At 35.9% G+C, this 24,847-nt stretch overlaps 1 protein-coding gene across 1 annotated transcript in view; it reads right to left on the bottom strand.

The window, feature by feature from the left end:
• Window positions 1–24,847, bottom strand: part of LOC106169470 (scavenger receptor cysteine-rich domain-containing protein DMBT1-like) — a 66,251-nt gene that overhangs the window by 36,703 nt on the left and 4,701 nt on the right. The window contains exons 12-42 of the mRNA XM_087014092.1: window positions 24,653–24,685; window positions 24,410–24,433; window positions 23,957–24,097; window positions 23,597–23,629; window positions 23,383–23,406; window positions 21,960–22,100; window positions 21,593–21,625; window positions 21,338–21,361; window positions 14,393–14,533; window positions 14,080–14,115; window positions 13,804–13,827; window positions 13,369–13,509; window positions 8,963–9,004; window positions 8,674–8,809; window positions 8,328–8,545; window positions 7,902–7,943; window positions 7,467–7,601; window positions 7,074–7,118; window positions 6,630–6,774; window positions 5,715–5,923; window positions 4,801–4,848; window positions 4,403–4,543; window positions 4,040–4,072; window positions 3,669–3,692; window positions 3,255–3,395; window positions 2,792–2,833; window positions 2,451–2,586; window positions 1,926–2,143; window positions 1,399–1,446; window positions 938–1,072; window positions 261–402 (exon numbers count right to left, since the gene is read on the bottom strand). Of these exons, the coding sequence (XP_086870218.1) occupies window positions 261–402; window positions 938–1,072; window positions 1,399–1,446; window positions 1,926–2,143; window positions 2,451–2,586; window positions 2,792–2,833; window positions 3,255–3,395; window positions 3,669–3,692; window positions 4,040–4,072; window positions 4,403–4,543; window positions 4,801–4,848; window positions 5,715–5,923; window positions 6,630–6,774; window positions 7,074–7,118; window positions 7,467–7,601; window positions 7,902–7,943; window positions 8,328–8,545; window positions 8,674–8,809; window positions 8,963–9,004; window positions 13,369–13,509; window positions 13,804–13,827; window positions 14,080–14,115; window positions 14,393–14,533; window positions 21,338–21,361; window positions 21,593–21,625; window positions 21,960–22,100; window positions 23,383–23,406; window positions 23,597–23,629; window positions 23,957–24,097; window positions 24,410–24,433; window positions 24,653–24,685 (2,875 nt within the window). The remainder of the gene's footprint in view (window positions 1–260; window positions 403–937; window positions 1,073–1,398; window positions 1,447–1,925; window positions 2,144–2,450; window positions 2,587–2,791; window positions 2,834–3,254; window positions 3,396–3,668; window positions 3,693–4,039; window positions 4,073–4,402; window positions 4,544–4,800; window positions 4,849–5,714; window positions 5,924–6,629; window positions 6,775–7,073; window positions 7,119–7,466; window positions 7,602–7,901; window positions 7,944–8,327; window positions 8,546–8,673; window positions 8,810–8,962; window positions 9,005–13,368; window positions 13,510–13,803; window positions 13,828–14,079; window positions 14,116–14,392; window positions 14,534–21,337; window positions 21,362–21,592; window positions 21,626–21,959; window positions 22,101–23,382; window positions 23,407–23,596; window positions 23,630–23,956; window positions 24,098–24,409; window positions 24,434–24,652; window positions 24,686–24,847) is intronic.

Raw genomic sequence — 24,847 nt, 5'->3', positions numbered from 1 at the left:
GCATTTAGAACGCAGTTCTGTTTCGATGTGTTTTTAATCTTAAGTGCAATTTATTGCATGTCCTGCTTAAAACGAAACTTACACAGGTGGATTTACTTTTTAATGATAAGCACCATGATAATTACCCACGACAATATAGACGTAGTTGTGTACATATTTTGTCTCTTTACAAAAACATGTAACAATACATATCAAAGTTAATAAAAATGACCACACATATCGTGATGTTTACAAGCAAATATATTTATTATTGTCCGTACCCAAATCCAAGCATGCTGCAAATGACCCTAGCATCTCTATCGTCAAATCCGTCATCACACACAGTGCCCCAGCGGCCATTGTAGTAAACCTCCACACGTCCTTCTCTGTTGCTGTAGCCTCCGACTAAACGAACTGGGGCGGCTGCAATAAGAATGTTTTTTTATTAAAATATTTTAAGACAATCATTGCCATAACCAGAGTCGAAAATATTTGCACTTTGTTAAATATAGTGTCTATATCATTGATATAATACGGGCAGTAATTAAAACATATAATAAACCTGTACATACTTGATGTTACCGATTCAGTTGTGGAGTTTTCGGTAGCTGGCCATCCTGAGTTAGAAACAACTAAATGTATTATTTGACACACATTAGATTGCACCATTCAGCACAGAAGTATATTTCCGGGTATGTTGCTGTTGTTCAGTGACGGATTTATCAAAAGTTTACTGACACTATTTATCTACATGCGTCAGTCTCTGCACTGTTATTAGATAACACCTCAAGGACCAACAGGTTATCGCCTAATATGAAGCCTTAATCATAAATATTATGTGATATGATATGAATTTTGAAACGTGGCATACCATAATATTCACATCTCTTCCCGTACCTAGCCCAGGGACAGTTGCAGTTGTAGTCTACAAAGTTATAAGGCCAGTAATAATACTAACCATAATATTCACATCTCTTCCCGTATCTATCCCAGGGACAGGTACAGTTGTAGTCCACAAAGTTATAAGGCCAGTCATAAGATCTCCGTGGGACACAAGTACCTCCATTGTAACACGGATTGTAAGAGCAAGGGTCTGTTGAGAAGACGTTTAACAAATACATATAACACATACCAATAAACAGTCAAGGGCCTCATAAAAATCCATAAAACGAGCACGCAATCATCATACAAATTTCTGCACTGATGTAATTAAACAAACTGGAACAACCAGTGAGATCTGTTTGACTTTATAAACTTCACGTCTTATCATACCCCCTACGCTAAATAGGTACTTTAGTGCATCAAGCACCCCTACCCCCTCCAAAGAGCTTCAGGAATAAACCCATTCCTTCGACGACATTAAGCTTACAGCTAAATACTCTTAGTGATTAGGGTATATTGTGATTAACTTGTACATACTCGGTGGTGTCACCGTTTCTATTGTAGGGCTTTCGGTAGATGGCCAACCTGGAGTAAAAAAGTAGGCTATATAAATCGCCATAAGTGACCGATAAAAAAGCCACGAAATAAAAGACATAGCACGTTACAATTAATGGGGATTTCACAAAAGTCGTCTGTGTCATTTTTCGATGATTTAGCATCGACGTATTTTATTCTCTTATGTTCTGTACATGTTTTATCATATTGATACGTATGGTACTGTTATATTTGCCCTGTACTATGCACGTCTCTTACAGTGGTGTCCAATGATCAAAAACAGTACTTTAATACAGGTAGCTTAAAGGATTGCTTCAACTTTAAGAAATGCGTGAAAATTGAGGTTATAATAACAAACTGAACAAAAATAATAGGATGCAGGTAAAAATAACTTATAGTCGGGAAAATACAGTGTACCTCCGTGACAAAGCTCTTTAGTTCTAGGTCTATAAATACTAATCCAGCAGCAATTTCGCAAGTCAAAAATCAGAAACGTTAGGTTCACTTACTTCTAGTGTAATTATAGTTGGTACAGGAGCGTCTGTATGAAAAGCCACAAGATACCCCGACATCCTCGCTATGTGAGCAGTGGGTATTACCCCAGCCGTATCCTTTATAGCACTGAGCTATGGAAGATTCAGTCCCTTGACAGTGCAGGTGATTCAGCCAGATCTTGCCGCTACCTTCACCAAAGCAGGCGCCGCCATAAGCCTTGGCGTAGCGGTCACTAGAGCGGGATGGATACAAGTATTGGTTAATCGAAGTGATGTTATTTTATTATAAGATGACGCGGTATTTCATGAATCTGATTTGGTGAAGATTTGGTGAATCTTAAAAATGTTCAAGTTCTACACAATGAGCTGAATGAGTATCTGAGAGCTTTCGCTCCAACACATTAACACAACTAAACAGTTTTTAATTCAATAATTATAAGTTACACTACAACACATGTTAACATTCATCAGAAAGAAGCGATTGGCAGATTGTTGAACAGAGTCATTAACGATGCTTCAGATGTAAAAAAAAAAAAATACCCGTGTCCAAGCATGCGGCATACAACTCGAGCATCATTATCATCAAAATCGTGGTCACATATTGTTCCCCAGCGTCCGTCGTAGTAGACCATTACTCGCCCTTCACGATAACTGTTTCCACCAACTAAACGCACTCCTGAAAGACAAAGGAAATAGAAATGGAATGCAATATGCCAGGAGATATTAAATTGTATGCTCATAGTCTTGCTGGAACGTTAACATAAAGTGATTAAAATAAAATATGTGATACAACATTTAAGTAAATATATAAATAATATAAAAATAAATAGATAAATAAATAAATAAATAAATAAATAAATAAAAATGGTCGATTTACTCACTGACATATTCTACTGTCGTCAAATTGGGGATTTCTGTTGTTTCTGAAAAAGCGTAATAAATATTAAAAAAAATCAATTTCGTATATTACAATTTGTGCAATTACTTGTTGCTATCAGCAGAGCATCTTTCCTTTTTTACCAAAGTCAGCATGAATACATTTACTCGCATCATGATTTCACGTCATATAAGCGCCTCTGGAGTACTGTGCCAAAAAATTCAGAAACAGTTTGCAAAAAAAAAAAAAAAAAAAAAAAAAAAAAAAAAAAAAAAAAAAAAACTGTGTTGTGCTCGTCCATCTGGGAAACTTCAATACTGAATCAATATCAAAAAAAAAAAAAAAAAAAAAAAAAAATAGTTCGCTCTGTTAAATGAATATGCGCCTACGAATTCTGGAATCTATAGACACAGAATCGTATTATCGTAGCAAACACTATTGTACTGCACCAAACATATTGTACTCACGGTATCCGTAGGCGCCGTACTCGCACTTTTGCCCAGTACGGTAGTAAGGACAGTTACATCTGTAGCCAGTGTACGGCCAATAGTAACTGTTGGTACGTATACATGTACCGCCATATTGGCAGGGGTTACGGGAACAGGGGTCTGGAATTGTAGATGTTTAAATGAGGTGCAAGACATGACATTGACACAATAGTATGTTAATCTTCAGAAACTTAAACTACTGGCAGAATAGAATGGCATTTCGAGACGTGCACAGGCGATTCCCGACATATATTTTACACGTTATAATGTACTTACAAAAACTTGTACGCAGCTCATTGAACTCATGAGTGTACTTATAGCAACTTCCACACAGCTTTTACAAAAGAAATAACACCATAATAAACGAAGACAAGTGCAACAGGAAGTGTTTACCGTATGTAGTTGTTTCCTGGGTAGCTGAACATGAAATGGAAATATTTCAATATCAGAGCTCAAAAACCTGCATTTTGGCTTATGACACGATATACACGTAGTTGAATTAGTTGATTTTTTTTTATTTGAGTAAATATTATGAATTTAAAATGTTGAGGACTCATAATATTATTACATATAATACCACACAAAATGAACAAGCAAAAAAAAAAAAAAAAAAAAAAAAAAAAAAAAAAAAAAAAAAAAAAAAAAAAAACGCTCATTAGCTTGGTAGTTCGAACAAAAATGAAAATTGTCAAACTTTTTTCTTGGCTTGAGAGTTTGATCATTCTTATTTATAAACATGCACATAGTTTTACTGAATGCTTTACCAGTTGTGATTTCGTTTGTCGCCGTGGTTTCTGCTGTAGAACATAAAAAAATACATAAGAATGCTAATAAACATTTGTTACATCGCATTGGACTACTGCTTGTTGAAAAGTGTACTGAACTCTTCGTTAAACCATATACTTTTTTTAATCTTCAACTTGTTGATTAGCCTTACAGGTGCTTTGGCACACGACAAAAAAGTATATACTTCCACCTTTCGCATTATTTTTACAAATATTATCCTGACATATTTCCTAAAGCAGACTTCAACAACAGTTTTATGTAAACTGGGGGGTATTTTGGTTCTTAAATATGTATATATTATGAAAAATAAATCTCACTTTGATAGAAAAAAATCAACTTACGGTATCCGTAAGCGCTGTACTCGCACTTTTGTCCAGTACGGTAGTAAGGACAGTTACATCTGTAGCCAGTGTACGGCCAATAGTAACTGCTGGTACGTACACATGTGCCGCCATATTGGCAGGGGTTACGGGAACAGGGGTCTGGAATGGGATCTTGGAAATTTCAGACGGTAAAAAGTTAAGATGTCATTTTTTATTTAAGAAGTAAAGGAGTGCTGGTAAAAGCAGAGGTCACTTTGAAATACGCTAGGTTTTTATCAATCATGTTCCTCTAGTATATGCAAGGAGTAATATTTCATAAAAAAGCTGATTTAAAAATCTTGTAAAACCATTACGTATCCATGCCATAGCTGTAATGAGGTTATAACAATAAGAAGGGCTAGACATGAAAGGCTTACCGTATGCAGAAGTCGTCTCAGTGGTAGGATTTTCAGTAGTTTGTCGACCTAAAAACAAGCACACAAAAACGGTCAAATTAAGTTGTAATAGAGATAAAAAGGAAGAAGCATTTTAACAACTTTAAAGTTATGTCTTAAAAAGATATATTTAAAGATACATTATTGGAAGACTACGTCACTATTTGTGACCAATCAGAGAAAAGGATACAATTCATAATCAGTGGAATAATGTCAAATGGCAGCGATGCAGTTGCAACGTTTGGTGCTATGTTGATGTTATGGAATACATGAACTTCCGTAAAAGGCTGGGTTTTAATAAAAATATTCTGTAAATAGACAAGTAAATCAATAACTGGATCTTTATTGGGTACATCAACGCACTACATTGTAGAATTTTGGTAAGTTAGCTTTTTTATTACTTTCAAATTACACATCATGTACACTGTATATTTTTTTTTTTCATATTTCAGGACTGCTGCTCAGAATGTGGATTATAGCTAATGCATCAAAACGAATGATTTTGCGACTATCAAAATCAATTAAGAAAGTAGATCCAAAATAGAGGACTATTCTTCTTTATTACCTCCGCCAAGGAGGTTATGTTTTCACCCCTGTTTGTCCGTCTGTTTGTTTGTTTGTCATCAACATAACTCAAAAAGTTATAGACCGATTTTGATGAAATTTTCAGGAACTGTCAGAAGTGGGCCAAGAAAGAGATGATTAGTTTTTGGTAGTGATCCGGATCAATAATCAAACAATAATCAATATAATCAAAAAATCGCTGCCTAGGCGGAGGTCTGCGCTCTCGGAGTGCTTTTCTAGTTACAATTGAGGCCACCCCGACAAAGTTTACTATGATCAGCGGTATCTAAAAACGATAATTATCCTTATTCGACGTTAATCAATACACACACCGTATTGAGAAGAACCTGGGCAGCTTCGAGAGTAGGAGTATCCACAAGACACCGCAGCATCTTCCTGATGGCCACAATAGTTTATGCCCCAGCCAGTGTAGTTGCAATTGGCAATGGAATACTCCGAGCCGCTGCATTTAAGATCTAGCCATATTGGTCCACTGCCAGCACCATAGCAAGCACCACCGTACGAGCGTGCATACCGATCGCTACAAAGTTAAAATTACACATATGATATAAAAAAAGTTACAGTTGCATATTGTATGTACAGTACTATTTCCGATATAAACGTGGGCACATATATGGACTGCATGTTGAGAGCACAATTTCTTTAATGCAGGAACCATCTCTCATCATTCAGGAAGCATACAATCTATCCACATGTTTGGCAATATAGGAATTGACATCCCCAGATACTACATGGCCATTAACATGCCCCATTTCCATCAATCTACGCTTTATAAAGTTATTGTATGGAAAACGCTGGATAAAATGTGTCTTTCCATGCCACTAACGAAACTATTATTGGCCAACCCGTTTATTTATCATTTGCTCAATGGTATACTAAGGGTGCGTTCCCATAAGCCCATCGTACTAGCTGGATCAATCTAACTCTGTGGGGATTCTCACTAAATTGCATTCAGTGCAAGCGGCTTAAATGTCTGGCACGCTTACTCAATATTCAACTACCCCCTAATTACCCAAGGTGACAAACTGTATAACAGCCGATTACACTGATATCGCTTAGGCAGGAAGCGCCACAGAGTAAGATCGATCCAGCTAGTGCGATGGGTTTGTGGTAACTCAATCTAACACATCAATACAGTGCAATCAATACAATTTGAAATTTCAAATTTTAAACTAAAGCTTGTGTCATGTTGTAATATCACTCATTATATAAAGCGTTCTTCGTACCCAAATCCAAGCATGCGACATATGACCCTAGCGTCATTAGAGTCAAAGTTGTCGTCACACACAGTCCCCCAGCGACCATTGTAGTAAACCTCCACACGTCCCTCTCTGTTGCTGTAGCCTCCAACTAAACGAACTGGAATATCCACTGCAAAGAAAAACATTTTTGAATGTAAATACAGCTATTGCCGTAAATGAAACCACTAAACGATCTGTTATGTCTATCGTCTTTTTTCTTTAATGCATTCCCAATAAATACCACATTGCCTCACGTTTCTATGGTGTATAATTGCAATGCAGTACTCGGATTAAAAGCCCGTTTTTTTTTTTTTTTTTTTTTTTTTTCTCCACCAAAAGACCTCTCTTAAATTGCATTTCATTTACATCTGTTTGCAATATTTACATTAAGCAAATAAAGCTAGTAACTACAATACATAATACACATACTTGGCGTAATTGATTCTGTCATAGGACTCTCGGTTGTTGGCCATCCTGGAGATAAAAGACAAGGTATCATCCGCCATGCAGCGCTTTAAACTAATCCAGGTGTTTAGTACCATTACATTTTGCACACTCGTGTATTTACAGGATACTTAAGTATTAATTGTAAATAAAAATGAAATAAGATTCACAGCATGCCATACATGAGCGATAATTATATGTACACATATATATGTGTATGTGTAGAATAATTGATATGCCCTAAGTTGAATAAACTATACTGCCCACGTAAACACCATCCCATTTACTCACCATAATATTCACATCTCTTCCCGTATCTAGCCCAGGGACAGGTGCAATTGTAGTCCACATAGTTATAAGGCCAGTAATAATACTCACCATAATATTCACATCTCTTCCCGTATCTAGCCCAGGGACAGGTGCAATTGTAGTCCACATAGTTATAAGGCCAGTAATACGATCTTTGTGGGACACACGTGCCTCCATAATAACATGGTCGGGAAGAACAAGGATCTGTTGAAAGATAACGAAATAGATTGAAACCAGAGGAATTGTCATGCACACTTACGTTTTGAAAATTACTCAAGAGGGGAAGATCATAAATGTTTTTTTTTTTTTTTTTTTTTTTTTGACAAAAAGACATAAACCCTGATTTTTTGTTGAGATGGACAAACTATTATTATTGCCATTATTATTATTATTATTATTATTATTATTATTGTTGTTGTTGTTGTTGTTGTTGTAATTAGCTTACATATATACCTCATGAGTGCAATAGCATAGATGAAATGCAATATATATGGAATACTGTACCGTATGTTGTTGTCGTCTCAACTTGTGCAGTTGGAGGACCACCTGGGGGTGGACAATGGTAGAGTAAAGATAAGATTGGCGAATGATTAACTATAATATACATTCAACTATAATATAACTATTATTGTAAGATCTTTTGAGGTGTAAGCATTGTTGCTTGGAATTATGTTAAGTAAGTTATAGGCCTAGTCATCGTTTAGACATGAAATGGTAATACAATGTTGGGTTATTGGTCTCATTTTGTGCATTGCAGTGTGTGTATTAATCCATTTGTATCCACATCATATCGAATCAATGGGTGGGCAAAAAAGACTGCGTCTTTACGACAAATATTTTAAATGCCCAAAAAGGGGCAACTGATCTATATACCAATAACACTAGCCTGCAGCAAACACCACAAATACTGAAAACGAAAAATTCACTTACCCGTAGTGTAATTGTAGTTGGTGCAGGAGCGTGTGTACGAAAAACCACAAGATACCCCGACGTCCTCGCTATGTGAGCAGTGTGTATTCCCCCAGCCGTATCCCTTATAGCAATGAGCTAGGGATGATTCAGTCCCTTGACAGTGCAGGTGATTCAGCCAGATCTTGCCGCTGCCTTCACCAAAACAGGCGCCGCCATAAGCCTTGGCGTATCGGTCACTAGAGAGGAATGACGCGAGTTTTTAATGGTAAGATGCTTTAAAACAGAGGAATAACCATATAAATTGAATGATTGTTGAATATAATAAACAATGCAAAATCGATGCAACAGATTGAAAAAAAAATACCCAAATCCAAGCATGCGGCATACAACTCGAGCATCATTATCATCAAACTCATGGTCACATATTGTTCCCCAGCGTCCGTCGTAGTAGACCATTACTCGTCCTTCACGATAACTGTTTCCACCAACTAAACGCACTCCTGTAAGATAATGGAAATAGGACAGAAATATTTGTCAGGATAATTTTGAAGAGGCAGATTGAAAAGAAAATGGAATGCTCAATATATATTGCATACATTGATAAAATATGGTATAGGACATAAAAAAAAAAAAATGATCGTGAATGTTCTTACCGACATATTCTTCTGTGGTCAAATTGGGGATTTCTGTCGTTTCTGAAAAAAAATATTAATCAACTTACTAATACAATACATAAAAGGGACTCGCGGTGGAAGAAACGATAGACTGTTTTGCATCAAGTTATGCCATTATAATCCGACTTGGCCCATAACAGGAGGGATTATACTTTAAATAGACTCATTATTGTATGACTTATATTTGTGCCGACTTATATTTTACTCTCGTTCATTTCGTGAAACTATTTCCTTAAATAAAGTTTTGCCTGTATAAATTTACTTTGTGACATGAAGTAATTAATAAAACACGCCTGTTGAAAAGGGGGCTTTTCGTAACTAATACAGGTTCACTGTTCAGAAAAATATTGTCGCCGTTCGTCGCTGCTACCTTCAGGAAAGCGTACTCTCCGCTTGGATCACTGGCATTTTTGGTTATCTGACAAATTAGGGCAATTTACATTTTAGCTAATAATTCTGAATTTACTAAGATTTTGGACTAAATTCGATGTCAGATTCATAGCCATGACTCAAAGCCGCCAGAGTAACTGTTTAAATTTCCAAACATTCTATTTCGTTTTTTTCCTAATGTATTTTTATTATCAGTCGAAAACGTTTTCATGTTCAACTTCTCAAACGTGTAACTATTCTGGACTATTTTATTTTATCCAAGTACACATACAAATACCACTAACTGCCCCCCCCCCCCCCAAACAATCAGATTAGAACGCGTGGCGATAAAATGTATCGCTAGATCTTGTAAACACTCAGCGAAATGCACCTAGTGACTATATTCAATGTGCCGTCACTTAATTGCTTTCTCGATTTCATTAATTGACGATAGTAACTGCAGTAAACAAGAAAGAGGAAATGCTGAAGACAAAACAACGTGGGGCCTTTGTGTGACTTTCTCCCTAAACACTTTTTGTTTTTATGTTGCTGTCAAAGAAAAAGGAGCCGAGATAGCGATCATTGCAGGTAGACTTCCTCGTTTATCGTTTAAATGCTCCCCTCCCCCAGCAGACCCAACTTGAGGAATGTCATAGTAGCTATAGTACACTGCATATCAGATCTTGGTTCAAGTTATGAAAGGTTTAACCACAAAACGATCATTTGAGGCTATTTTTTCATTCAAGACAAAATTAAATATCTATGGTGTGTGCTAATAGGGACTTTACAAAGCTTAATTTGTCCTTAAATATATATTCCAGTAGCATATGGATTTAGGCGAGCGACGTAATTGTAACCTCAACCTGAGGTATCCCCGATGAAAGCACCAAGATGAACACTGAAAAGCGGAGTACAAAACTTTTTTAAAATATCGATTACAACATGCTGTACAATGACAATGAGTCTTAAAGGGTTAATGAACTTCTTTGTCTTAAAAGCAATTTATTTCGAAATTAAAAAAAAAAAAAAAAAAGTTTTTTTCGGGGAGCGTGGGTAGACAGTTTACGTCAGGTGATTCGTTAAAGCCGAGGAGTGTTTCACTATCAAATGTGTAAATCATATGTCATAAAAACACTATAATAAAGTTATATATATATATATATATATATATATATATATATATATATATATATATATACATATATATATATATATATATATATATATATATATATATATATATATATTTTTTTTTGTTACAATCTGCAACATTTGTTCATTTATATAGCAGGGCGAAATTAACGCCAGAGGTAAACAGTAACTAATACCGTAATCCTTCTCGTCCATTTATTTAAATCAAAACGTTTGATAAACAATGTTCATTAATGTCATAATTTTGGCGATTTATTGAAACCATATTTGTACAGAGTAGGTTAGCATAAGTTAAGCAACAACCAATGTGAAGAACAACTCCCTTTTTAAATGAGGCAAGACACCCTCTTCACACTAATTATAACCTTGAGAAAAACATTATGCAACAAGGCAAAGGAGTTATGCAAAGTTCTTATAAATTGTGTGTGAATACAACACAATCTTTGTCGCTTTTACAAGACAATGGAGGCGAGTAAGCGGAGTAATTACAATATACAATAAAAAAGAAATTAGTTTAGAAAGCTTACTTCGGGTCAGTCCTTTGCTTGTTTGAAGCAAAGAGATAGATATCGCGCCGCGACTCCCTTTATTAAACCTTCGTGTGTTTGTGTAAAAGTGTGAAAGACAGGCAACGGTCTTGAGTCGCTGTTGATATTGTTCGCGATTAATATTGAAGTATACCTCCTTCGCCTGCATGTAAACGTGTTACTTTTCCTCATGTGCACTATATTTCTTTTAGTGGTTGAGACAAGGCGATGAGATCGATAAAAGTAGAGGTTAATCTAAACAATTAGATGCGATTTATGTGAAATGACTTATTAAGTGATGTGCATGTTCCTAGCATGTTTAAATTCTTGAATTTGTAAAGTCTTTCATACACGGCCTAATATTTGTATTATTCTCAGGCCATACTCTTCGATATTATTGTGTTACACGGGACTCCTGGAAACACAGGGCATTGTGAAAATTAATTCGCTACGGAGTCTTGTTATCCTTCATTCAGTTTTATAGCTGGGATGAACACTGCAAAGTAGAAACAGGCTTTACTTAGCTTTACTTAATATACGACAGTTTAAACAAAACCAGTCTCCAAGGGTTGCTTTGATTTGGCGTTAACCTGACACTGGTTTTTAGAAGAACAAATATAAATATGTTGGATGGATTAAATCACCGACTTCGTTATAATTTAACTAAATGTGTTCATTTACACAATAACACAGATAATATGTATAAGTTGCCTGTCGTTCAGCACGCATTATGGGCGAGTAACTAAACAGTGACGATGATCACAGTAATTGTATAGGCATGGTTTAGCGCGTTTATCAATAGATAGCGAGCCATAGTAAGACCCCCTCCTCTTTAACTGATGATTTACACTGTTAATTGACTGTACTTTCATATATTGTATGATCACACAGTCAGACTTTCCCCGGTTGCACGTTGGAGTTAGATTGTCCTTGCGCCTCTGTCAATGCACCTCATTTAATTTCAATTTTATAATACAAGTATTGTATAAGTAATATATTCTTTCCTTATTCCTCATTCATTATCATAGAATGCAGTACGTTTATAAATAAATTACACATTTATAAATTAATACGATAAGAATTTTTTGAGACAGATTGATGCTGACGCTCATGCATGTCAATCAAACAAACAATACTTACCGGTAGTTCAATTTTTGACTGCGGAAATTTCATATTTGATGAATTAAATGATAACAAATTTTACTTGCAGTTTGTAAACAACACTAAAAACATAATCAGCTGCGCGTGCCAAACTAGTGAACACAAGGACAGTTCGCTACGTGTGGCACGCGTAAGCATGGGTTCTAGCCTCTTAAAGCTATAATCCTATCGCCGCAACAAACAATAGGGACCTTCTGGCTGATGTTTCCTGCTGTTAATTACACCTAGTTACAGCGGATTGTCTTGTCACGCTGGACCACAGAAATCAGCGTCATGGGGTTCGCTCGTCTTAAGTATTGTGTTATTCCACCTAAGCTATTGTGTTTGTGCGTTCGAATTTTGAAGGGATTTATATGGCCCTCCATTGTTTGGCCGCCCCTTCTATTCACCAGATAGGGATTAAAACATTTCGAACGTTGTTAAACCGGTGTACAACAGAAACAAAATTATTACTATCACTATATATATATATATATATATATATATATATATATATATATATATATATATATATATATATATAATTGTTGCACGTTTTTAAGTCATCAGCAAGATGGTTTTGTTATATAAACACTTAGGCTTCATTCTCATGCAATGTCTATTTTCTAAATTCTTTTTTCTATTCGCGGTATGTCTTATGATCACAGTCTGTGCCCTGAATATCCCGCGGCGTAATTACTGGCAGCGAGAGCCAGTTACTATAAGTTACTATAAGTAACTGGCTCGCGCTGCCAGTAATTACGCGGCGGGATATTCAGGGCGCAGACCATGATCATAAGATAGCGCGAATAGAAAATAGAATTTAGAAAATAGACATTGCATGTGAACGAAGCCTTAAGGGCAGACATCAGTAAAAAGGTGAGTTGCAATTTTCAAAGATAGTAATTTGGATTATTATTTGCCATTTTAGCATGCATAAATGCTTAGTAATATAGTTTGTAATTCAATGAACATTCTCAACCACTCACGCTAGCGGTAAGTGTTTTACTGTAATCTTTAAATTTTGTATATTTTATCTTTATCATGTTGGAAACCCTAACAGATGCCCAAGCATTTTTTTTTTTTTTTGCTTAGTGGCCGTTAAACTAGAGTTAAAACAATTTGGTGGATTGTTCATCGTTAAATACAGTTATACAATTAAAAAAGTCATTATTCAACCGATATTTTTCAACTTACGGTATCCATAAGCACCGTACTCGCACTTTTGCCCAGTACGGTAGTAAGGACAGTTACATCTGTAGCCAGTGTATGGCCAATAGTAACTGTTGGTACGTATACATGTACCACCATACTGGCAGGGGTTTTGGGAACAGGGGTCTGGAATCAAACATAAACATAACATCTACCATTACATTGCATTGGTGATCTGGAGGTTTGCAAAACATCTTTAACCATAAATACTGGCACATCATCAATGAATTTATCAATAATGTTAGACGCAGATTATGCAGAATGTTAATTCCAACCTTTTTAAGAGTAACACTATGTAAATATTTTTTTTTTACAAATGCAAATATCCATAAGTTTATACACTTGTGAAAACTACTTCAAAGCCCTGGTTGCAGTAATAATGTTAGAACAAATAAATGCACATGCAGTAGGCAGACTTACCGTAAGTAGTTGCTTCAGGCGCTACTGAACATAAAATGGAAATATTTAAATTTGTTATGGTTAACACTACAAATGGTGATATATGGCACAAAATGGTTGACTTCGTAAAGATCCTGCTAATATCATATTATGACAAATATCAATCAATTCATAAATATAAATATATATATATATATATATATATATATATATATATATATATATATATATATATATATATATATATATATTTTTTTTTTTTTTTTTTTTAGGAGTTTTCTGAATGATAGCCTTTACCTGTTGTTGTGATTTCTTCTGCCGCAGTGGTTTCTTCTGTAGAATAGGAAATAATGAAATAATTATAATAATGGTTTAAATGAAATAATCTATAAAATACCAGTTTTTTATTGTTATATTTTATTGTTTATTTGTCTAACAGGTGTTTAATCACATTATTAAATGGTACACGGATTCATTATCAATTCGATTAATATTACTCTAATGGTTTAATTATAGTTAATGTGAAAATCTACATAGATGATCTGTTACTATTAAAAGATGATAAAACAGTGACAAAAATGCTGCTATTTGATTAGGAAAATGTACTTACGGTATCCGTAGGCGCTGTACTCGCACTTCTGCCCAGTGCGGTAGTAAGGACAGTTACATCTGTAGCCAGTGTACGGCCAATAGTAACGGTTGGTACGTATACATGTACCACCATACTGGCAGGGGTTTTGGGAACAGGGGTCTGGAATGTTGCATGTTCGAATGAAGTTTGAGCTATTGCCCTTGCACAACATAATGTTAATATTTGGATTAACAATGGTTATACAGTGCCGCCGGAATCTCCCCTTACTTACCCTCCGGGTTGCTGCGGGTTGTGCGGACGGCCTGGCTCGGTAACTATGGAAATAACATTGTCATCCATTCGCTGTTTGGTTTCTGTTAACAATAGTTCCATACCCTGCCCGTCGGGCAATTATCGTGACAAAATTTCTGCTAACAAAAGAGCCTAACCCTAGCTCGCTGAGATAAAGATCGAAGGTGAGCGTGGTCGCAATTAAGTGTTCGTCCAAGCGTTAATTGACCTTTAATGCGCGGTGGCTTCACTCTACTTTGATCACTCTACTCTGATACGGAGATTTTAAGTATAAGAACTTGCCAACAGTGATTTTTAAAAGTCGCTTTACCAAAAAGATTCGGTGATGACAGCAATTTTCGTGTACATTGTAGCTATGAATTGATTGAATTTACATAGAGTTTAATAAATGAATTTATGAATTTATTAAAGATCAAATAAAACACTACTCGTACTTGTACATGTAATATTTATTATGCTTCAAACTGTCTTTACTATATACATATTATTAACAAGATTGAAATTATTTTTATAGTATGTCCTTATATTTCTATCAGCTTTGTTCATAGACGAAATGCATTTTTTCCAAAAAGACTTGTCAGTTGTTTCAGTGATAAACATTTTGTTAGCCATATCTTTAATATACTTCAGTCTATATTTGCATATAGGATCTCGCCGATCTACACCCGTAACATTTCTGTCCTTTCGTATTCGTTCATCAATCGTAAACAACCTTCCCATCAACTGAACGCAAAAGTTGCCTGGTGAACTGGCCCGTTGTCGAATTTCGAATATTTCTTTATTTGACAAGGCGAGAGGTGGCCGGCCGAAAGACGAATTCCTTGATTTTGTAGGACACAAAGTAGGAACTGTGTACGTGACCGGTGGCGGTAAAGTTGTGCATGTAGAACTCAACGGTAAGGGTGTCGAACAGAGGCTTGGGAAAGGAGGAGGAGGCGGCGGTGTCACACATGGACTTGGAAATGGAGGTGGCGATCTAAAGCCCAAACTTAACCAAAGGCCTTCTTCATACAGTGGTCGGAATAATTTTGTTTCCGTTGTACACCGGTGTAACCACGTTCGAAATGTTTTAATCCCTATCTTGTGAATAGAAGGGGGCGGACGAACAATGGAGAGCCGTATAAATCCCTTCAAAATTCGAACGCACAAACACAATAGCTTAGGTGGAATAACACAATACTTAATACGTGTGAACCCCATGACGCCGGTTTCTGTGGCCCAGCGCGAGCGTGACAATCCGCTGTAACTAAGTGTAATTAACAGCAGGATACATCAGCCAGAAGGTCCCTATTGTTTGTTGCGGCGATAGGATTATAGCTTGAAGAGGCTAAACCCATGCTAAGGCGTGCCACGCGAAGCGAACCCGCACGAAAACGAAGTTGATACTCCGGTGCAGTAGACTACTGCAATCATACTGCAAACATGCTTCAAATCTGCTTCGATTTGGGAGCTAATTAGCATATTTGAAACATGCTTCTATCATGCTGCTAATCTACTGCATTAATGCTCCTCCTCTGTACAACCCTATGTAAATTTTGAAGTAGAATTGCAGTAGGCTATACTGCATTTCTACTGCAAATATGCTCCACACCACTACTGCGTTAATGCTTCTTTGCTACTTCAATACTACTGCATTTTTGTGCGGGAACTGTCCTTTTGTTCACTAGTTTGGCACGCGCAGCTGGTTTTTAGTGTTGCTAACAAACTGCTATTTAATTTGTTATCAGTTATTTCATCCTATATGAAATTTCCGCAGTCAAAAATTGAACTAATTATTGTTTGTTTCGTTGAAATGCATGAGCGTCAGCATCAATCTGTCTCAAAAAATTCCTATTGCATTAATTTATAAATGTATAATTTATTTATGTACTTACGTTTTAATTTGAAATATCTGCATTCAAGCGTTCAAGTATTTATAAAACATGAATGATAATGAAAGAGGAATAAGGAAATAACATATTACTTATATTATGCTTATATTATAATATTGAAATTAAATGAGGTGCATTGACATAGGCGCAATGACAATCCAACTACAACGTGCAACAGGGGGAAGTCTGGCTGTATGATCATACAATATACGAAAGTACGGTCAATTAAAAGTGTAAATCATCAGTTAAATAGGAGGGGGTCTTACTATGGTCGCTATCTATTGTTAAACCCGACTGTTATTGTCTCTCGAACAAGCTTAAAGCATGCCTATACAATTACTGTGTCTCCGGCTGCCGTTCAGAAACACCATGTCGAACGTATTTTGCTACAGTAAGAAACATGGTACACTAGCGACTTGTTTTAGATCACTCAAGAAAGGATGCATACGTGCGACACCAGAGGAAAAACAATCAAGTATGCGTCTGATCCATTAATAGTCATTGCACAGTGCATGTTACTAGACCTTTGTCCTAACTCAGTAGTTAGGAATAGGATGTTTGGATAAAAAGCTTCTATTCAACTCGCTTAGACCTAGGGCGTGATGCTATCATCCGATGAAACACGTAACTGCACCCTCTACCTGAACCTGAAGTCCCTTTATCTGAAACAAAAACTGCCCCTTGAACATGTCCATTTTTTAATCGTCAAATGATTTGTGATTTCATTGAACGTCTTTGATCGAAAGCTTTCAAGTGACAATAACCGAACCATGTGTTGATTATTTATTAAAGCGTAATTAAGTTTATTCAACATGATCTATTTTGTAAACGATACTTGCCAAGATTGAGCTTGGATTGATCACCGTCACTATTTAGCTACTCGCCTATAATGCGTGCTGAACGACAGACAACTTAAAAATATTATCTGTGTAACTGTGCAAATGCAAATGTTAAAATATAACAAAGCCGGCATCTAATCCATCGAACATATTTATATTTTTTCTTTTTAAACCAGTGTAAGGGTAACGCCAAATCAAAGCAAGCCTTGCAGACTGGTTTTGTTTAAACTGTCGTGCATCAAGTAAAGCTAAGTAAAACCTGTTTCTACTTCGCAGTGTTCATCCCAGCCATAAAACTGCATGAAGGATAACAAGACTCCGTAGACCTGTGCTTCAGGTTTCCAGGAGTCCCGTGTAACACAATAATATCGAAGGCCTGAGAGTAATACATATATGAGGCCGTGTATGAAAGATTTAACAAATTAGAAATTCAAGAATTTAAACATGCTAGGTACATGCACATCACTTAATAAGTCATTTCACAAAAATCGCATCTAATTGTTTAGATTAACCTTTACTTTTATCGATCTCATCCCATTGTCTCAACCACCTAAAAGAAATATAGAGAACATGAGGAAAAGTAACACGTTTACATGCAGGCGAAGGAGTTATACTTCAATATTAATCGCGAACAATATCAACAGCGACTAAAGACCGTTGCCTGTCTTTCACACTTTTACACAAACACACGAAGGTTTAATAAAGGGAGTCGCGGCGCGATATCTACAGGTATCTCTTTCATTCGAACAAGCAAAGGGCTGACCCGAAGTAAGCTTTCTATACTAATGTCCTTTTTATTGTGTATTGTAATTACTCTACTTGCTCGCCTCCATTGTCTTGTAAAAGTGACAAAGAATGTGTTGTTTTCACACACGAGATGAAAGAACTCCTTTACCTTAAGTTGCATAATGTCTTTCTCAAGGTTATAATCAGTGTGAAGAGGGTGTCTTGCCTCATTTAAAAAGGGTGTTGTTCTTCATACTAGTTGTTGCTTAACTTATGCTAATCTTAAACTTTTATGTACCAATATGGTTTTAATAAATCGCTAAAATTATTAATTTAATGAACATTGTGTATCAAACGTTTTGATACGATTTAAATAAATGGACGAGGAGGATTACGGTATTAGGTTCTATTTACCTCTGGCTTTAACTTCGCCCTGCTATATAAATGAACAAATGTTGCAGATCGTAACAAAAAACTTTCTTATAGTGTTTTATGACATATATGATTTACACATTTGATAGTGAAACACTCCTCGACTTTAACGAATCACCTGACGTAAACTGTCTACCCGCGCTCCCCGAAAAAAACTGTTTCTTTTAATTTTGAAATGAATTGCTTTTAAGGCAAAGAAGTCCATTAAACCCTTTAGTCTCAATATCATTGTACAGCATGTTGTAATCGATATTTAAAAAAGTTAATTTTTGTACTCCGCTTTCATCGAGGATACCTCAAGTTGAGGTTACAATTACGTCGCTCGCCTATGCTACTGGAATATATATTTAAGGACAAATTAAGCTTTGTAAAGTCCCTATTGTCACACACCATAGATACTTTATTTTGTCTTGAATGAAAAAATAGCCTCAAATTATCGTTTTGTGCTTAAACCTTTCATTACTTGAACCAAGATCTGTACTATAGCTACCAAGACGTACATGCATCAAGTTGGGTCTGCTGGGGGAGGGGAGCATTTAAATGATAAACGAGGAAGTCTACCTGCAAAAGCAGCAGCAGTGGTTTAAATAATCGCTATCTAGACTCCTTTTTCTTTGACAGCAACATAAAAAGTGTTTAGGGAGAAAGTCACACAAAGACCCGACGTTGTTTTGTCTTCAGCATTTCCTCTTCCTTGTTATCTGCAATTACTATCGTCAATTAATGAAATCGAGAAAGCAATTAAGTGACGGCACGTTGAATATAGTCACTAGGTGCATTTCGCTGAGTGTTTACAAGATCTAGCGACACATTTTATCGCCACGCGTTCTAGTTTGATTAGTTTAGAAAATTAAACAGTTACTCTGTCGGCTCTCCGTCATTGCTATGAATCTGACATCGAATTTAGTCCAAAATATTAGTAAATTCAGAATTATTAGCTAAAACGTAAATTGCCCTAATTTGTCAGATAATCAAAAATGCCGGTGATCCACGCGGAGGGTACGCTTTTCTGAAGGTAGCGGCGACGAACGGCGACGATATTTTTCTGAATAGTGAACTTTTATTAGTTACGAAAAGCCCCCTTTTCAACAGGCGCGTTTTATTAATTACTTCATGTCACAAATTTAATTTATACAGGCAAAACTTTATTTTAAGGAAATAGTTTCACGAAATGAACGAGAGTAAAATATTAGTCGGCACAAATATAAGGCATACAACAATGAGTCATGTTATGGATCATGTTATGGGCCATGTCGGATTATAATGGCATACCTTGATGCAAAACAGTCTATCGTTTCTTCCACCGCGAGTCCCTTTATTTAATGTAATGTATTACTCATTACCCGTTTCATTTGACACTCTCTCTTTTTATCTCCCTTCCCCTTTCTCTTGTTAGAAGGAGGGTACATAATTAAGCACTCAAAATCTGCACCACCAATCTTCAGAAAAACAGAAGTCAACGATCCAGTGGGCTGATCCACAACATCTGACACAGCAGAATGAATCAAATAACAGCTAGCACAAATTTATATGCAGTTAGCTATAGTGTCACTACATACATAATCAGCTGCACGCGCGAAGCTGTTGAACAAAAGGATAGTTCGCTACGGGAGACCGTTTGTTTACATAAGTACTCTAAGGGGGCGTGGCTACCCAGGCGACCAAGGGATTAGGCTAGTTACTATATGCCGTCAACAATCGTTTAGCGACCCTATCATTATACACTCTCTCTATTGTATTTTCCACCGCATTAATCGCAGTGTAATCTTCAAATGGTCCACGGGGTAAATGTACACATTCTTAATCCGAGTACGGTACTTAAAAGCATCAAAAGAAATTAATTTAAAAAGCTGGATTACAATCTCTCGGGCTAACTTCACTGGTTGGCACGTGTCATCTCACATTAATTAACAATCAGTTCAGGTTAGCTTTATTCATGCTGGGTAAACACAGTGATTAAGCCCTGACTATAATATAATCAATACTGTGTGACACGCGTCGTCTAAAATTAATGTTAACATTGCGATGACACTCTTTAATCCAAACTAATCAACTGGTCACGTGTCAACAGGATTGTTTGTGTATCTGGACTTCCTAAATGGCCAAAAAGTATTTTGTTTAATATGACATGTTAATGTCACTGATTTCCATGCCATCGTGTCAGCTGCCAAGTAAACGGTATAAATCGACACTCAAATTTTTGTTTAATATTGCCGATAAGCCACGAAGTGGACGTATCTCAAAGGTTGACCTGCGCCACATGAACGTTATAGACGAGGAGTTGACCAAGAATGATGAATTGGTGGCCTTAAAACTAAAAACACGTCTCTTTGAGCGAACAGGTAATTTTTAGTTCGATTATATTATACGTGTTTTAAAACTAAGCCTGATTTGTTCTTCAGACTTTTGTTCTAATATTCGACTTGCCTTTACTCGAGTCTTCTGTTGCAGTTGATACATAACCCGGTATTGTTTGCTCGTGTCGATAGCAATCTCTATGCATCAGCTATAATAGAAACCTTAAGTGAGGCAATTAAGAAGGGGCAGACCGTGTTCGTTAAACCGACTAATTTGGGTGTCCGATAAGGATTGCTTGGGGATTCCCCTACCCTGTAATTATCATACGGCCTCTATTGTTTGACCATGTGGGGCAGGGTTGGGAAACCATACGGCCATTTGGTAAGGGGAGATTCCGGCGGCACTGTATAATACTAAAGCAGAAACAGATTAAACAGTTAAGGGTTTTATTAATAGTAACTTATACACAGTCTATGCAAAAATGCACGTGCAATAGGAAGGCTTACCGTATGGAGTCGTTTTCATCATTGCTGAACATGAAATGGAAATATTTAAATGTTATTGTTTAAAAATCAGCGTTGTGACTTTTTGCAAAATAAAAAAAATGCAGTTGAGTTAATGTTAGACAATATAACTTAATATTAGACAATTTGTTTGATAACCATATTCTAATTAAAATATTGAAGACTCATAACATATCACATAAAATTACATAATATGAACGTATTTTAGGGTTTTACTGCATGATTTTGTTCACATACCAGTCGTGATTTCGTTTGGCGCCGTGGTTTCTCCTGCAAAAGATGAAATAATCAAGTAAATACTTGGTAAACATTTGCTGCATTGAATTGAACTGCAGTTCATTATTAACCAAATTTCGATTATAGAAAAAAATATAATACTTGTTGTTCAAACACATATTTTATTCAATCTTCGACTTGTTGATTAGTTCAACAAGTGCTTTGGCAAGTGACAAAATATAAATATTTCACCTTTTTATATTAGTTTCACAAATATTCCAATGAGGACTTAAACTAGGGTTAAAGGTTAATTGGAGGTTATTTTGGTTCTAAAATATGTATATAAAATGAAAAATATATCATACTGTGATAAAAAAAATCAACTCACGGTATCCGTAAGCGCTGTACTCGCACTTTTGCCCAGTACGGTAGTAAGGACAGTTACATCTGTAGCCAGTGTATGGCCAATAGTAACTGCTGGTACGTATACATGTACCGCCATACTGGCATGGGTTACGGGAACAGGGGTCTGAAATGGAAGAGGTATAAATGCATCCTGACGAAGAATTATATGTGTAATAATGAAAGAAAGTGCAAGATATTGCAATAATACTAAATTATCTTATCGTTTGAGTTTACAATAAATATCTTAAACTAAAATTGCAGGGCTCGGAATCTCGAAAGGTTCGCTATGTTGAGCACACGCTATAGCATGGCTAGCGTGCGCTATCCCGTATCTCGAAAGAATCGCTATTTTGAGCGCCTGCGCTAGCATGGCTAGCGTGCGCTATCCCATATCTCGAAAGCTTCGCAAATCCCGGCCGTGCGCTAATGTCCAAATCGCCATTAGTTTCGAGACTATTATTTGCGGCGATACAAACTAGTCGTAAAGGCCTCTGCGTATGCAAAATTCGTCATTTTAATGTCTTTCATGTATGGCAAGTTAGGGTTGCTAGTCATAATAGCATATAATAAAACATATAACAAAAACATGGAAGCTTTTAATTGATTGAATCACTGGTACCTCTGATAGAAAAACTTGCGGTAAATATTCACGTGAAGAATGCCAAAGTCATATTTTATTATGCAGAAAAAAATCAAAATTAAACATTTCATACATCATTTTATATTTTCTGGTGAATTTCATTCATCTGTGTAGTCTATTGATAATAATAATAAATTTAAAAGTGTTATTTTCCACACAAAATGAAAAAGCAGAAACAAAGCATTCGGCCGCACCGTGACCTTCCTCAATGTCTATTATTGTGAGACTGAACACTACTCACCATTGTGTCAATAATTGTGTCAGTCCAAGCTTCGCTTATTGAATTGTTTTTTGACATTTTATTGGTGTCAAATACTTCAAATATCAGTATTTGTAATTATGATATTCCTATAAATAAAAACAACCTCTTAATTTGCGTCATGGTGAAAAAAATTGCATTTTGTGTAATTGTGTTATGACGTCTTCACTTTATGCGGCAATCGAATATTAGTAGAGTTTGAGGTTATAATTGCGTTGCGTCTGCTAAGGCTTCGAGATAGCAGGTGGGTGCAATCGCACTAGCAAATAGCGCACGCTAGCTATGCTATAGCGCGTGCGCAACATAGCGAACCTTTCGAGATTCCGAGCCCAGGAACAGTACAGTAGCATGCTCGGACAATTACAGACACATATTATACACCTAAGAATGTATTTGCAAAAACTTGTGTATTATAATTGAAGATTCTATTTAAAACAACTTCCACACAGCCTTTGCAAAAGTATTGACAATATAACAAACGACGGCACGTTTAATTAGAAGGCTTACCGTATGTTGTTGCTTCCGGCATTTCTGAACATGAAATGGAAATATTTCAATTTAAATGTTTAAAAATCTGTGATGCGACTAAATGCAAAATATACGGCAGTTGACTTAATGTTAGACAGTTTATTCTGATATATTGAGGATTCATACCATTACATATAATACTACATAACATGAACATATTTTAGAGTTTTACTACATGATTTCACACTCATACCAGTTGTGATTTCGTTTGCCGCCGTGGTTTCTTCTGTAAAAGATGAAAAATACATAAAATACTTAGTAAATATTTGTTGCGCCGTCTTGGACTGCAGTTATTAACCAAATGCTGCTTCTTGAAATATGCTGTACTTATCGTTCAAATATGTATTTTGTTCAATCTTCAACTTATTGATTAACCCAACAGGTGCTTTATCACGTAACAAAATGGTAAATATTTCTACTTCTTCTATTAGTTTTACAAATACTATTCCGACGCGGACTAAAACTTGGGTATGAATATAAATTGGAGGATATTTTGATTCTTAGATCAAAAACCAAAAATAAAATGCACTTTTATAGAAAGAAATCAACTTACGGTATCCATAAGCACCGTACTCGCACTTTTGCCCAGTACGGTAGTAAGGACAGTTACATCTGTAGCCAGTGTACGGCCAATAGTAACTGTTAGTACGTATACATGTACCACCATACTGGCAGGGGTTTTGGGAACAGGGGTCTGAAATGGTGCATATTTAAATGAAGAGTAGTACCTGGCACTGAGACACTTTTAAATTAAAGATATTGAACTAAAACTACCAGCACAGTAGAATAGTATTTTGAGGCGTTTACATTAAAGTTCAGACTCATATTATACACCTTACAATGTACATTAAAAAAAAACATTTAAAAACATTCGCAAGATTGCAATTACAAAAATTTGTACTCGGTCCATTGCACTTAGAGTCTATACTTATAGCGACTTCCACACACCCTTTACAAAAGTCCTTACACCATATCAAACGAGACAAGGTACACTAGGAAGGCTTACCGTGTGTAGTTGTTTCTGGCATTTCTGGAAATGAAATAAACATATTTAGTATTCAGTTTCAATGTTCAAACATCTGTGATGTGACTTATGTCAAAATATACATGTAGTTCATTTAGTGTTAAAAATTTGTTTGATAACCAAATTCCTATTGACAAGGGTTTTCTAAAATTTTGATTAAAAATATATGACACTATATAAAATAAACATATTTGAGAGTTTTACAGCATGGCTTCTCTCCCATACCAGTTGTTATTTCGTTTGCTGCCGTGGTTTCTTCTGAAAAAGATGAAATAATAAATAAAATACTTGGTTAAATTTTGCCTTTGAGTGTTGATCTGCAGTTAATTATTTACCGAACTCCAATCATTGAAAAATGCTTTACTTGCCGTTACATTATATAACAGTATTTTGTTGAATCTTCATCTTGTTGACAAATCT

The sequence above is a fragment of the Lingula anatina genome, chromosome 5 (genome assembly GCF_051362555.1).
Source record: "Lingula anatina isolate TDL-2025a chromosome 5, LinAna3.0, whole genome shotgun sequence".
NCBI classification, from domain to species: Eukaryota; Metazoa; Brachiopoda; class Lingulata; order Lingulida; family Lingulidae; genus Lingula; species Lingula anatina.
This window is presented reverse-complemented; position numbering and strand designations above follow the sequence as displayed.